This window comes from Rhinoderma darwinii, chromosome 1 (assembly GCF_050947455.1).
Source record: "Rhinoderma darwinii isolate aRhiDar2 chromosome 1, aRhiDar2.hap1, whole genome shotgun sequence".
In the NCBI taxonomy this organism is placed as follows: Eukaryota; Metazoa; Chordata; class Amphibia; order Anura; family Rhinodermatidae; genus Rhinoderma; species Rhinoderma darwinii.
Window position 1 is genome coordinate 65,205,249 of NC_134687.1, and position 16,559 is coordinate 65,221,807.

Sequence of the window (16,559 nt, forward strand, 5' to 3'; positions counted from 1 at the left end):
GTTGTGGCTTAAAATGTGACCCCGTAGACCAAAAATGCTCAAAAATCATGGTTCAAAAAACTGGTGTAAACTAAGCCAACCAATAAAAGTAAGATCTATAAGTAAGAAAAAAGTGTCCAGCATGTATAGCTACATATGCCAAATTTATCATACAGCATGCACCATTTTGATAAATTTGGTTCATTTTTGGACTGCCTTGTCTAAGTTTACACTGTCTAAAACTTAGATAGCAATAGTACATTTTCTCCGGTGTCTCTCTCATGGGCACTTTGTTGGCAATTTTTTTTCTTTTTTTAAATCCACAGTTTAAACATAGCAAGTAACAAAAAATATCTCTTTGGTACTAGGTACCCTAAACAGTTTTAACCTGTCAACAATTCAATTTCTTTATTATCTATATTGTTTTTTATATGAATCTTATGAAGACAACCCCTGTCTATATACATTATTGGGGCATATGGACATCATAGAAGGGGTCCCCCACTCTGTACTCCTCCTCTATGAGCCAGAGCGGAGAGTTGTTATCAAACTGCGGACCCCGCCAATCTCTGTATTACATGGTCGGCCATGCAGGAAAAATGTCTGCCAGATGCGGCAATACGCTGAACACAGGCCAACCTTTTTCAAATTGCCGCCTATCAGTCCATTACATTAGAGAACTTCAAAAGCTTTAGTGCCTAAGTATTATTCATACAAATCATCTGCTAACGACCCGAATCGCAAACGTTTTTGTGAGGCTAGATCAGGATACTAAGGTAACAGAATACTATTCAATTCCACTCCACAATCCTCTGTTCTCACAGGTCCCAAGGCTTCTTGAATAGCGAGCAATAGTCATAAAAATTGTGGAAGGAATATACATTTATATTATATGTACATTCACAAGACAAAACAAATACTATGGTACTGGAAATAGTTCCAGTCATACTAGACCTTTTCATGGAAATAGAGGGGCTGTCACAAATATTAGATGAAATGGTTAATGGTTAAAGCTACAGCACAGCCACAAAAAATTCTTCAGTGTGAAAGGACAACTCCCCAAACATGGGTGGTGCACGCAGCAAAGAATTCCAGGTCTAAGGGAGACAATCAATATGCAATCGAAGAAAGGAACTGCGGCACTCAAGATAATCCAAAGAAGTGTATTCGATTTATTTACCAAGCATAAAAACACTTGCAACGTTTCAACCCATGAATGGGTCTTCCTGTTGCTTATATAGCGCTAACGTATACTCCAGCACTGTACAGAGATTGCCACCATTCACATCAGTCCCTGCTCCCAAACGGGCTCACAATCTAAATTCACTATATTAGACACACTGACTTATGAGTATGTTGTCACGATCTGTGGGTATGTGGACCCACTGAGCCGCACTGCCGTAGCGTGGTAGCAGTTGGACAAACAACAGTGTACCAAGTCAATATAAAGTCAGAGCACAAGGGTACCTGTAATAGTCCAGACAGTAGCAACAGCTTAGGCACAGATGGGACCTTGGCGGCAGGTGATGCAAAACGTGGCAGATGACAAAAGAAGTGTTGTAAATCAGCAGGCGTAGTAGATGGCACAGCACGACTCCAACAATAGAGTTGGCACAGGAACAAATACAGCACGGGATAAAGGATACAGGTAGCAGGACACGGGAACACAGAGAACAGGATACGACTAAGGGACCATTTTCAGGACTAAAAGAGGAATACAAACAACGCTATAGTCCAGGGTGAGCATGGGCTAATTAGTAATGTTTTACATGTGCGCGTACTCACAATTTAAGCCGGGCACGAGCAGGCGCGCGCACCCTATGGGACACAGCAGGCGTTTCCTGGGGAGAAGATGCGGGCCAGCACTCACCAGACCATGGCTGCGGCCGTCGAAGGGTGAGTAATCCCGACGGTTCACGGCCATGGATGTTACATATGTTTTTTGGAGTGTTCGAGGAAACCAGAGAACCTGGAGGAAACCCACATAAACACGGGAACATAGAAATAAATATACATTTAAACTTTAAGACGATTTTCAACTGGTTGCACCCAATGTGTTAAATTCTATTTTTTATTATGTATATTGTTATATTATGTATCTTACATATATATTATTTTATATTGTTATATAATGTTTATTATATTTTTATATTATCTGGACCCTGTCCATATGCCCTAATAATTGCAGGGGGTCCCACACTCTGTACCCCTCTTCAAGAACAGCCTCAATACGTTGCTTGATGATTATATGACTATATAATGTCATTGTAGTAGTTTTAATTAAAGTGACGCAGAATGGTTACGTCGTTCCCTTTCTGTATATACGATCTTACTGAGTGATATTTGTCTTGGAAGCGTTTTTGTTATCCGGTTTGCGAAAACAAACAAAAAGCGAGATGTAGAGCAGCAGAGAGTGATTTATATCTCCATTGTACGCTCTCTCCAGACTTGGAAGCGTTGTGAACGCTCAGGAACAATATCATTGCATGAGTGAGAGGGTTGCATGGCAACATGTTTATGTCAGGCAGTTTATCATTGGGAACAGATTCAGCCCAGTTTAGGAGCTTGATCTTTTAATCCCTAGAAGGACAATGGCAACATAAAATATAGCGCCTTTCTCTGGGAAGTTTTACGTGGACTGCTGCATGAGCAGAGATAGTATAAGAGTCCAATAAATTGCCATGGAAACTGGCGTAAAGACATAGATCACTGGGGATATGTAAGCCATGTACTGTATTGTCTAAGGACACATTAAAAGGTTTATACTTTGGGAGAAAGTCTTAGACCTTGAGTGCCTGTGACGTCTGTTGTCTACTTGTTGCATTTTTGATGTTACCTTGTAGATTGTAATAGACCAACTGGCCTACAAGTTACCAGTGTTTAAAAAACAAAGATGAAATTATGTTCTTAGATGTACAATTGTTTGGCAAGGGCTCTCCGTAAGAACACTTCTGGCTTGGTACAGTTGTCAGTTCTACCTGCTCAGTCTTCCGACGAGAGATTTAAAGGAAAACACTGGGCAAAACTGATATACTGTGTTATGCCTAGTGTAGGATTTTATGGCGGCAGTGCATAACAAGGGGATTCAAAGAACACCAAATAGTACATTCAGTCAGTGGACTCAAGGGGCCCCAGCACCTGACGCTGAGGAGAGGCCATTCAATAGATGGGTCTGATTAATGTAGGGGTTTGGTCTGGGGTCTGAGTTAATTTAGAGGTTTCATCTGGGGTCTGAGTTAATTTTGGGGTCTTGTGGTTGATTAATTTAGGGGTCTGATCTGGCATCTGGTCTAAGGTCTGATTAAGGATCTGATCAGGGGTCTGAATTAATTTTGGGGTCTGGTTTGGGGTCTAAATTTATTTGGGGGTCTGGTATGGAATTTATTACCTCCCATGCCCTCATCCTGCATTTTCTAAATCACGTACAGCCAACCGTTTATACGGAAAACCATAATAAATCATAAAGATGATAAATAATATATGTCTATAGCTTAGAATACTTATATAAACATATCAGAATCTACTGTAACGTCTAAAATAATGATAATTAGAATAGCAATAGATTATACAAACTATTCCAAATTCAATATAATCACGAAGGCATCAATTTAGCAGCCCTAACAGTGAGTACTTGAAGTTGATGTGTTGGAAGCAGAAAACATGGGCAAGTGTAAGGATCTGAGTGACTGACAGGGGCCAAATTGTGATGGCTAGACGACTGGGTCAGAGCATCTCCAAAATGGCAGGTCTTGTGGGTTTTTACCGCAATACAGTGGTTAGTACCTACCAAAAGTGGGCAATGGAAGGACTACTGGTGAACCGGCGACAGAGTTACGGGTGCCCAAAGCTCATTGATACGTATGGGCAACGAAGGCTAGCCTTTCTGGTCCGATCCCACAGAAAAGCTCTAATAGCACATTGGCTATGATCGAAAGGAGTCAGAACACACACAGTGCATTGCAGCTTACTGTATATTGGCTGCGTAGTTCATGCTAACTTCTCTCCACCGGCGAAATTGTCTACAATGGGCACGTAAGCTTCAGAATTAGACCTTGGAGCAATAGAAGAAGGTGACCTGGTCTGATAAATTTTTTATATCATGTTGACGGCCGTGTGCATATGCGTCGCTTACCTGGGGAGCAGATAGCACCAGGATGCACCATAGGAAGAAGACAAGCTGTCATAGGCAGTGTGATTCTCCAGGCAACGTTCTACTGGGAAACCTTGGGCCCTGGCATTCATGTGGAAGTTAAATTGTCAGGATAATGCGTCATGCCACACTGCAAAAATAGTTCAGGAATGATTTGAGGAACATGACAAAGAGTTCAAGGTGTTGACATGGCCCCAAATTTCCCAGATCTCAATCTGATCGTACATCTATGGGATGTGCTAGAAAAATAGGTCCGAGCCATGGAGACCTCATTTCGTAACTTACAGGAGGACTTAAAGGTGCTGCGTGCCTTGGTGTATATTATGATGGTGCCCTATTGTTATTAATCTATTTGTGCTCCTAATAAGTATATACAGTGTGTATATATATATATATATGTAGGAGGGGTTCCAGCCCCCATGCTGTGGAAGGGGTCCCACTCCCCACATATACCAGACCGGTTATGGGGGTTCCAACCCCCTTGGGTGATAGGGGTATCAACCCCCTCCGTACCCATGATATCGTAGGGGTCCCAGCCCCCTTGTATGATAGGGGTAATAGCCCCCTTCCCAACGTCTAACGTATATATATATATATATATATATATATGTATATATATATATATATATATATAATGTAGCAGAGCCTAGTGGGTGTTACCAGTTGGGGCTGTGTCCGTACACAAGCTGACAGTGTCCAATCAGTGCTGACGCTGTGAGACTGTGTAGGGACACGCCCCTTTGACAAGAAGAATGGTAACAGTTGTGAATTTATTCATAAATTTCTAGTAGGAATAACAGAGGAATGGCACAATGCAGAGTTCTAAGGAATATGTTATTTCATGGGAAATACAAGGATATACTGAAATAGACATATGAGGAGAGGTAACCGGTCCTCTTTTAAATGACAAACGTCACTCTACTGCATTGGCATACCATGCGCTGCTCTTTATACTCTATATTACATGTATGTGCCCGGATATTTTCAGATAATAATTGATTTTATTTGTTGTGTTTTAGATAGTCATGTAGTGTAAAATCACATCTTTGATCACATGACAATAAAACCTTACTATTATTCACATCTCACTACACATATAGTCTGTATAGTGATTCCTTGACATGACATATGATGCATGTCCCAACTAATCTGTTCTATCACATTCACAGGACAAGTCACACAGCCTAGCAGCACATTCGGTAAAAGCCTTGCTCAACATGGACGACGACATCATAGTGGCCAGCCCTTACCCAGGCTATACTATTGCTCACATTTCTGTGCTGAGCAGTCAGTTTTCTTGTAATATATATGTGTGTGGAGTTAAATCTGAATCAAGAGAAGAAGAGATGTTAGATTTGTTCCGTAACATGGAATGTAGAAGTAAGTCTGTTCAGGTTGTGTTGCCTTACCTAGTTATAATATAGTCTGAACTCTGCCTTAAATGACAAGTGTAGAGTTAGGGTATGTTCACACGGCAGCGTCCGTAACGGCTGAAATTACGGGGATGTTTTCAGGAGAAAACATCCCCGTAATTTCAGCCGTAACGGCGTGTGCAGGCGCTTGAACGCCGCGTCCATTACGGACGTAATTGGCGCGGCTTTTCATTGGAGTCAATGAATAACGGCTCCAATTACGCCCCAAGAAGTGACAGGTCACTTCTCTGACGCGGGCGTCTATTTACGTGCCGTCATTTGACAGCGGCGCGTAAATATACGCCTCGTGTGAACAGACAAACATCAGCCCATTGCTTTCAATGGGCAGATGTTTGTCAACGCTTTCACGCCGCATTTTTTCGGACGTAATTCGGGGCAAAAACGCCCGAATTACGTCCGTAATTAGTGTGTGTGAACATACCCTTACCGTAACCCCTGATGAAAAGGGAAAAGTGCAAGTGTGCGTAAAGCCTTAAACCCTGGGATATATGGATTATGTGTTTATTATTTCCTAGTCATTGTAAAATAAATCAAATTCATGAATGCTTTATTTTCAGATATTAAAATGCTCAAGGAGAGTTTCACGGACCTCGACCCCTCTGATCCTAGGTTGCAGAAGGCAAAAATCATTCTTCTTCTGCCTCGGTGTTCAGGATCAGGCACCAGTGACCCAGTGGAGTTTATTTTAAATGAACATGGAGGTAATATTTTCTCATTGAACATGATTTATTTTACAAAGTAGGCAGAGTTTCAGTTGATATGAAATAATGCTCTATTCACGTCATGAAAGGTTACATCTGAAGGATACATTTGGTTAGGATAAAAGTATCAAATCATATCATGGGATAATTTTTGGGCCAAATCTTTGCCATTTTTTTTGGCACGCGTTTGACAGGTCAATACTGCAAAATAGCCCAGTGGGTTAACATTAGTGGCCAAACCACGTGGTATCACACTGCGATCTACTGCAGTCACAATGTACGATAATCGTGGTATGTCACTAACTTTTTATCACCTTTTAATGCGATTTGTGCTTGTTAGCAGCAGAACTTCCCCTAACCATGCAAAATCTTGTGCATATGAAATAAACAACCCTAGTCTTTTATACATACAGAACACAATCCAACATCGCTGGTGAAAGTACGTCTCATAAATAGCAGCAACGTTTCAGGTTTGGTTAATCTTGGGACAAAAATGTGCATAGATAGATAGGCGATAGATATATAGATATGAGATAGGTAGATATGAGATAGATACATAAGAAAATAGTGACCGCACTTTGCAAACACCAATGTCACCTAAAACACTATATATAAATAAATATGCATTGCTGCTAAATCTACTTACAATAGTGATGTTCTTAGCGCATATTTTGATCAAATTGTGTGAGCCCATCTGCCACGACAAGGCGACCTCACTTATAAGGTGGGTCTCTAAACTGAACATACACCATATTCTGGGTTTGAGCCTTCAGAATATATGTGGGGAAGGCAGCAACCAGTTAAAATCACCCTAGGGCAGAATGGGAGGAGTGCAAGATCAAAAATGGAGGCAGTCAATACCCCCACATATATACAATACACAAGAAAGTTTGATCAGCACATTCCAGCAAAATGAAAAAAACGTGTACAGGTGCAAGTACGCCTGTGACTGCAAAACAATAGACACAAAAATGGCAACAAGTGAGGTGGCCTTTTCGTGGCAGGTGGGCTCACACATTTTGATCAAACTGTGCGGAAAGAATCTCACTATTGTAAGTACATTCAGCAACAATGCATATTTACTTACATATATATATATATATTTTTTTTTATTTTTTTTTATATATATATATATATATATGTGTGTGTGTGTAAATAAATATGCATAGTGTTTTAGGTGGCATTGGGGTTCGCAGAGTGCTGTCTCCATTTTCTTGTGTATTGTTTTCCAGTCACAGGCGTGCTTGCACCTGTACACGTTTTTTTAATTTTGCTGGAATGTGCTGATCAAACTTTCTTGCGTGTTAGATAGATAGATAGATAGATAGATAGATAGATAGATAGATAGATAGATAGATAGATAGATAGATAGATAGATAGATAGACATGAGATAATATTAGATCGATCGATAAATATATTAGATAGCTGTAGTACTGTCTTACATCCTGCAGGTGTCACTGTTGTTAATCTATTGTTTGGAAAGTGTTTTTTATCTGTCTTTTCTTTAAAGAGGCTCTGTCACCACATTATAAGTGCCCTATCTCCTACATAAGGAGATCGGCGCTATAATGCAGATGACAGTAATGCTTTTTATTTAGAAAAACTATCTATTTTAAACCACTTTATGAACGATTTTAGCTTTATGCTAATTCGTTTCTTAATGCCCAAGTGGGCATGTTTTTACTTTAGACCAAGTGGGCGTTGTACAGAGGAGTGTATGACGCTGACCAATCAGCAACCAATCAGCGTCATACACTTCTCTCCATTCATTTACACTGCACTAGCGATATAGTTATATCATTATGTGCAGCCACATACACAAACACTAACATTACTGTAGTGTCCTGATAATGAATATACGTCACTACCAGCCTGGACGTGATGTTTATTCAGAATCCTGACACTTCTGAATCTTTTCTGTGAGATTCCAGCAAGGCAAACGTAATCTCGCGATATTACGATGTAACCTGTCATTTCAAACGAGATTATGTTTGCCTTGCTGGAATCTCACAGAAAAGATTCAGAAGTGTCAGGATTCTGAATAAACATCACGTCCAGGCTGGTAGTGATGTATATTCATTATCAGGACACTACAGTAATGTTAGTGTTTGTGTATGTGGCTGCACATAGCGATATAGTTATAATGAAGTGTAAATGAATGGAGAGAAGTGTATGACGCTTATTGGTTGCTGATTGGTCAGCATCATACACTCCTCTGTACAATGCTCACTTGGTCTAAAGTAAAACACGCCCAGTTCGGCATTAAGAAACTCATTAGCATAAAGCTAAAAATCGCTCATGCAGTGGTTTAAAATAGATAGTTTTTCGAAAATAAAAAGCACTGCTGTCAACTACATTATAGCACCGATCTTCTTATATAGGAGATAGGGCACTTATAATGTGGGGACAGAGCCTCTTTAAGAGGTTGTAAATTCTGAAAAAAGAGGAATCAACCACTCATATTTTTAGGAGTATTTAATGTCACACCTGTAATGTACACAATCCTAAAACATATTAAAAATACGTTTAGTTCCTTTAATACTTCATTTTACACCCATTAGGAGCTTTTGCCTCTGCACATTGTCACCTTGTGAGTATGACTCGGCAAATGGAGTGGGGGCAGGGAAGTGACAACTGCCATGAGGACATTTTCAGCCTGGCCAAGTAGTTGTCATTTTTCAGTTGCATATAGCCCATGGCCTGATACTCTGCACTAGCGCTATTACAATACTGCAGCAAATAGACAATAATATGAATCTAAATGTATGTATTAAGCCAATTTCCCCAGGATGAGAGCTGCAATTCAGGATATAGACTGGGAAGAACTAATGTTAAATAATGGGACAAATGATAAATCTATGATTCAAATCTACTTTGGGTAATTATAGTGCAAAATCTATTCCTATAGGTAACAAGTATAAACGACTAAAATTAAATCCCACATGGCTTACACCTTCTGTGAAAGGGGCAATACATGACAAAAAAAGGGCATTTAAAAAATACAAATCTGAGGATAAAATTATCAAAAATACAAAATGAAAGACAGGTGGCCAAGGATAGTAAAACAAATCCCAAAAAATTCTTCAAGTATATAAATGCAAAAAAGCCAAGGTCTGAACATGTAGGACCCCTAGATTGTGGTAATGGGGAGTTGGTCACAGGGGATCAAGAGAAGGCAGAGTTACTAAATGGGTTCTTTAGCTCTGTATATACAACAGAAGAAAGAGCAGCTGATGTAGCCGGTGCCAGTGCTGTTAATATATCAGTGGATATACTGAATTGGATGAATTAAATAAAATAAATGTGCACAAGGCCCCGGGACCAGATGGGTTACACACTAGAATTCTTAAAGAGCTTAGTTCAGTTATTTCTATCCCCCTTTTCATAATATTCAGAGAATCTCTAGTGACTGGTATAGTGCCAAGGGACTGACGCAGGGCAAATGTGGTGCCTATTTTCAAAAAGGGCTCTAGGTCTTCGCCGGGTAATTATAGACCAGTAAGCTTAACATCAATTGTGGGGAAAATGTTTGAGGGGCTATTGAGGGACTATATTGTAATGATGGGGGTAGGGAAACGGAGAAGTGAGCCCTAATCTACCCGCCACTCTGTCCCTGCCTACTTGCAACGACCCGCCCTAGGTGACGGGGTACAACTGGGCGGCGGTCCCTACGCTCAGTAAGTGCACGAGACAAACAGACAAGGGTACACAAGCTAAGGGAAAAGAGGCAGTTGCCCACGGCAACACCGTGAGCAACAAGAGTGGTGAACGAGCCGAGTCAAACCAGGAGAGAACGAGGTACCAAACGCAGAGCAGGAGAGTAGTCAGTAAGCCAGGGTCAGTATGGAGCAGGATCAAATAGTAAGAAGCTGTAGCTGGGCCAGGAAACCACACGAGAAGAATCACAAGCAAAGGAGGAACAGGAAAGGCAGGTATAAATAGACAGAGGGCGGGAGCTAGCTCCGTCTGGCCAGGCTGCGATAGGCTCTCCCACTCCTAAGCCTGCCATCCTGAGTGGTGGAAGATGGAGTCAGTCTCAGAGACATAGACTCAGGTGCAGACTGATTACCTATGGGCGTATACACAGAAGTTGTGCCTGGCAGATCCTTTACAGTACCCCCCCTTTTATGAGGAAGATGGAACCTCCTGACCAATACCCCAGCGTGAACATCCCGGGCGGGTACCCAAGTCCTCTCCTCAGGCCCGTATCCTCTCCAATGGACCAGGTACTGGAGGGAGCCTTGGACCATCTTGCTGTCCACAATCTTGGCCACCTCGAATTCCACCCCCTCAGGGGTGAGAACGGGAACAGGAGGTTTCCTCGAGGGAGCCATGGACGGGGAGCAGCATTTAAGGAGGGAGGCATGAAACACGTCGTGTATTCGAAAAGATGGGGGCAACTCCTGTCGGAAGGAGACAGGATTGAGGACTTCAATGACCTTATACGGCCCAATAAACCGGGGAGCAAACTTCTTGGACGGGACCTTAAGGCGCAAGTTCCTAGACGATAACCACACCAGATCCACGACCATAAACAAGGGGTTAGCAGAACGTCTTCTATCAGCCTGAGTTTTTTGTACACTCTGGGACGCCTCTAGGTTCTTCTGAACCTGGGCCCACACTGTGCACAGTTCCCGATGAACGACCTCTACATCGGGATTGTTGGAACTACCAGGTGAAGCGGAGGAGAACCGTGGATTAAACCCAAAATTACAGAAAAAGGGGAGACCCCTGACGAATTACTGACCCGGTTATTAGGGGAAAATTCGGCGAGGGGAATGAATGAGACCCAATCATATTGACAGTCAGAGATAAAACACCTTAAATATTGTTCTAGAGATTGATTAGTCCTCTCCGTTAGGCCATTAGTTTCAGGATGGAAGGCAGAGGAGAAGGACAGATCAATCTCCAACTTTTTACAGAAGGCTCTCCAAAACAATGAAACAAATTGTACCCCTCTGTCCGAAACAATATTGACAGGGACCCCATGGAGACGCCGGATGTGTTTGACGAACAAGGTAGCTAACGTCTTGGCATTGGGTAGTTTTTTGAGGGGCACAAAGTGGCACATCTTACTGAAGCGGTCTACTACAACCCACACCACCGACTTGCCTTGAGATGGAGGCAAATCGGTGATAAAATCCATGGAGATATGGGTCCAAGGTCTCTGGGGAATGGGCAAAGAACGTAGTAAGCCCGCTGGTCGGGACCTGGGAGTCTTGGACCTAGCACAAACCTCACAAGCGGCGACGTAGGCCTTAACGTCTTTAGGTAACCCAGGCCACCAATAGTTTCTGGCAATGAGGTGTTTGGTACCCAGGACGCCTGGATGACCAGATAGTGCGGAGTCATGACTTTCCCTAAGTACCCTTAGCCGGAATTGCAGGGGAACAAACAGCTTGTCCTCAGGAAGGTTCCCGGGAGCTGAACCTTGATCAGCCGCAATTTCAGAGACTAAATCAGAATCAATAGAAGAAATGATTATACCAGGAGGCAAAATACAAGCAGGATCTTCCTCCGAAGGAGGGCTGGCCATGAAGCTACGCGACAGTGCATCAGCCTTAATATTTTTAGACCCAGCCCTATAGGTAACCAAAAAGTTGAATCTGGTAAAAAATAGCGCCCATCGAGCTTGTCTCGGGTTTAGCCTCCGGGCAGATTCTAGGAAAACCAGATTCTTGTGGTCGGTAAGGACCGTTACCTGGTGCCTAGTCCCCTCCAGGAAGTGGCGCCACTCTTCAAATGCCCATTTAATGGCTAAGAGTTCGCAGTTGCCAATATCATAGTTACTCTCAGTGGGCGAGAACTTCCTGGAGAAGTAGGCACAGGGGCGGAGATGGGTGAGGGACCTGGTACCCTGGGACAAGACAGCTCCCACTCCCACCTCGGATGCGTCAACTTCCACGATAAATGGCTCCATTTGGTTGGGCTGAACCAGCACCGGGGCTGAGATAAAACACTTCTTAAGGACCTCAAAAGCCTGGACAGCCTCAGGAGGCCAGTGGAGGAGATCAGCACCTTTCCGAGTGAGGTCCGTAAGAGGCTTAGCGATGACCGAGAAGTTAGCAATAAATCTCCTGTAATAATTAGCGAACCCCAAGAAACACTGTAACGCCTTCAGGGAAGCAGGTTGGACCCATTCCGCCACAGCCTGGACCTTGGCGGGGTCCATGCGGAATTCATGAGGAGTGAGGATTTGACCCAAAAAATTTATCTCCTGCACCCCAAACACACATTTTTCGGTTTTAGCAAACAGTTTGTTTTCCCGAAGGACCTGGAGCACCTTCCTGACATGCTCAATGTGGGAGGACCAGTCCTTGGAAAACACCAGTATGTCATCAAGGTACACTACAAGAAATACCCCCAGGTAATCTCTTAAAATCTCATTTATGAAATTCTGGAAGACCGCAGGAGCATTACACAACCCAAAGGGCATGACGAAGTATTCGAAGTGACCTTCGGGCGTGTTAAACGCAGTCTTCCACTCATCCCCCTCTTTGATGCGGATAAGGTTATACGCCCCCCCGTAGATCAAACTTAGAGACCGATTGGGCCCCCTGAACCTGATTAAAGAGATCAGGAATCAAAGGAAGGGGATACTGGTTCCTTACAGTGACCTCATTCAAGTTACGGTAGTCAGTAGTCAATGCATGGCCTAAGACCACCATCCTTCTTCCCTACGAAGAAGAAGCCAGCACCTACCGGAGAAGTAGAGGGGCGAATGTAACCCTTGGCCAGGCATTCCTGGATATACTCTCTCATGGCTTCACGTTCGGGACAAGAAAGATTAAATATCCTACCCTTAGGGAGCTTAGCTCCTGGTACCAATTCGATAGCGCAATCGTATTCTCTATGAGGAGGTAACACTTCGGAGGCCTCCTTAGAGAAAACATCAGCGAAGTCCTGAACAAACTCAGGTAGCGTGTTCACCTCCTCAGGGGGAGAAATAGAATTAACAGAAAAACATGACGTCAGGCATTCATTACCCCATTTGGTAAGCTCCCCAGTATTCCAGTCAAACGTGGGATTATGCAACTGCAACCAGGGAAGGCCTAAAACCAAATCGGACGATAATCCCTGCATCAACAGTACAGAGCACTGCTCCAAATGCATGGAGCCAACAAGGAGTTCAAAAACAGGGGTATGCTGTGTAAAATAACCATTAGCAAGAGGAGTGGAGTCGATACCCACTACCGGGACAGGTTTAGGCAAATCAAACAAAGGCATGGCTAGAGACATAGCAAATTCCACAGACATGATATTAGCAGAAGACCCTGAATCCACAAAGGCACTGCCGGTAGCAGACCTACCACCAAAAGAGACCTGAAAGGGAAGCAAGATTTTATTACGTTTCATATTTACGGGAAATACCTGTGCGCCCAAGTGACCTCCCCGATGATCACTTAGGCGCGGAAGTTTTCCGGCTGCTTATTCTTACGCCTAGGACAGGTGTTCACTTGATGCTTGTCATCCCCACAATAGAAGCAGAGACCATTCTTCCTGCGGAACTCTCTACGTTGTCGGGGGGACACGGAGGCCCCAAGTTGCATAGGTACCTCCGAGTCTTCCGTGGAAGAGCGAAGCAACGGGGCCTCGGGAGGCATCATGGGGGAGTCAGAGGGGAAAACACAAAACCGTTCAAGTTGTCATTCTCTGAGACGTCGGTCAAGTCGTACCGCTAAAGCCATAACCTGGTCTAAGGAGTCAGAATAGGGATAGCTAACTAGCAGGTCTTTCAGAGCGTTCAACAGACCCAACCTAAACTGGCACCTTAAGGCAGGGTCATTCCACCGAGAAGCTACGCACCACTTCCTAAAGTCAGAGCAATACTCCTCCACAGGTCTCTTACCCTGACGTAAGGTCACCAGCTGGCTCTCGGCAAAGGCAGTCCTGTCAGTATCGTCATAAATGAGTCCGAGAGCAGAAAAGAAACGGTCAACGGAGGAAAGTTCAGGGGCGTCAGGAGCCAGGGAGAAGGCCCATTCTTGGGGCCCTTCCTGGAGCCGGGACATAATTATACCCACCCGCTGGCTCTCAGAACCTGAGGAGTGGGGCTTTAAGCGAAAGTAGAGCTTACAACTCTCCCGAAAGGAGAGAAAAGTCCTCCGGTCCCCTTAGAACCGGTCAGGCAACTTGAGGTGGGGTTCAAGAGGTGAGGTGAGGGGTACTACCATGGCAGCGTCAGGCTGGTTGACCCTCTGAGCCAGGGCCTGGACCTGTAGGGAGAGACCCTGCATTTGCTGGGCCAGGGTCTCAAGGGGGTCCATAGTAGTGTCAGGGACCAGGGTAGACTAGGTATATGGGCTTGTGATTATGTAATGAGGTGGGTAGGGAAACGGACAAGTGAGCCCTAATCTACCCGCCACTCTGTCCCTGCCTACTTGCAACGACCCGCCCTAGGCGACGGGGTACAACTGGGCGGCGGTCCCTACGCTCCGTAAGTGCACGAGACAAACAAACAAGGGTACACAAGCTAAGGGAAAAGGGGCAGCTGCCCACAGCAACACCGTGAGCAACAAGAGTGGTTAACGAGCCGAGTAAAACCAGGAGAGAACGAGGTACCAAACGCAGAGCAGGAGAGTAGTCAGTAAGCCAGGGTCAGTATGGAGCAGGATCAAATAGTAAGAAGCTGTAGCTGGGCCAGGAAACCACACGAGAAGAATCACAAGCAAAGGAGGAACAGGAAAGGCAGGTATAAATAGACAGAGGGCGGGAGCTAGCTCCGTCTGGCCAGGCTGCGATAGGCTCTCCCACTCCTAAGCCTGCCATCCTGAGTGGTGGAAGATGGAGTCAGTCTCAGAGACATAGACTCAGGTGCAGACTGATTACCTATTGGCGTATACACAGAAGTTGTGCCTGGCAGATCCTTTACATATATACAGGATTATGTGACAAAAAATAGTATTACAAGTGACAGCCAGCACGGTTTTAATAAGGACAGAAGTTGTCAAACTAACCTGTTCTATTTTTATGAAGAGGTGAGCAGAAGCCTAGACAGAGGGGCCGCTGTGTATATAGTGTTTTTGGACTTTGCAAAGGCATTTGACACTGTCCCCCATAGACGTCTAATGGGTAAATTAAGGACTATAGGTTTAGAAAATATAGTTTTCTAAACCTGGGAACACTATTATTCAACTTATTTATTAATGATATAGAGGATGGGATTAATAGCACTATTTCTATTTTTGCAGATGACACCAAGCTATGTAATATTGTTCAGTCTATGGAAGATGTTCGTGAATTGCAAGCAGATTTAAACAAACTTAAGTGTTTGGGCATCCAGTTGGCAAATGCAGATTAATGTAGATAAATATAAAGTTATGCATCTGGGTGCCAACAACCTGCATGCATCATAAGTCCTAGTGGGAGCTACACTGGGAGAGTCACTTGTTGAGAAAGCTCTGGGTGTACTTGTAAATCATAAACTAAATAACCGCATGCAATGTCAATCAGCTGCTTCAAAGGCCAGCAGGATATTGTCGTGTATTAAAAGAGGCATGGACTCGCTGGACAGGGATGTAATATTACCACTTTACAAAGCATTAGTGCGGCCTCATCTAGAATATGCAGTTCAGTTCTGGGCTCCAGTTCATAGAAAGGATGCCCTGGAGTTGGAAAAAATACAAAGAAGAGCGACGAAGCTAATAAGGGGCATGGAGAATCTAAGTTATGAGGAAAGATTAAAAGTATTAAACCTATTTAGCCTTGAAAAAAGACGACTAAGGGGGGACATGATTAATTTATATAAATATATTAATGGCACATACAAAAAATATGGTGAAATCCTGTTCCATGTAAAGCCCTCTCAAAAAACAAGGGGGCACTCCCACCGTCTGGAGAAAAAAAGGTTCAACCTGAAGAGGCGACAAGCCTTCTTTACTGTGAGAACGGTGAATTTATGGAATAGCCTACCGCAGGAGCTGGTTACAGCAGGGACAGTAGATGGCTTTAAAAAAGGGTTAGATAATTTCCTAGAACAAAAAAGTATTAGCTCATATGTGTAGAATTTTTTTCCCTTCTCTCTTGTCTGTTGTACAATGATACAAATGACAATGTCTAACCTCTCTGGTACAGACACGGCTCTGCTCCAGGATCTCTCTCAAGGATATGTGTCGGCTGACAGACTCAATGATTTGGCCAAACAACAATTATCGGAGCTCAACCACGCCATGAAATGTGAGTGCTTATTACAAGGATGTTATTTTCTGTGTCAGTTTTTCTTATTTGAAGCTGATGCTACTAAAGGACTGTATGTGACCCACAGCACAATCCAGAGACATTCTCTTCTGCTTTCT

At 43.5% G+C, this 16,559-nt stretch overlaps 1 protein-coding gene across 2 annotated transcripts in view; it reads left to right on the forward strand.

Moving 5' to 3' along the window:
• NSUN7 (NOP2/Sun RNA methyltransferase family member 7) overlaps positions 1 to 16,559 on the forward strand; it is a 62,846-nt gene that overhangs the window by 36,437 nt on the left and 9,850 nt on the right. For both annotated transcript variants that reach the window (XM_075859404.1, XM_075859399.1), the window contains exons 7-9: positions 5,299 to 5,509; positions 6,120 to 6,263; positions 16,339 to 16,440. In XM_075859404.1, coding sequence (XP_075715519.1) covers positions 5,299 to 5,509; positions 6,120 to 6,263; positions 16,339 to 16,440 — 457 coding nt within the window. The remainder of the gene's footprint in view (positions 1 to 5,298; positions 5,510 to 6,119; positions 6,264 to 16,338; positions 16,441 to 16,559) is intronic.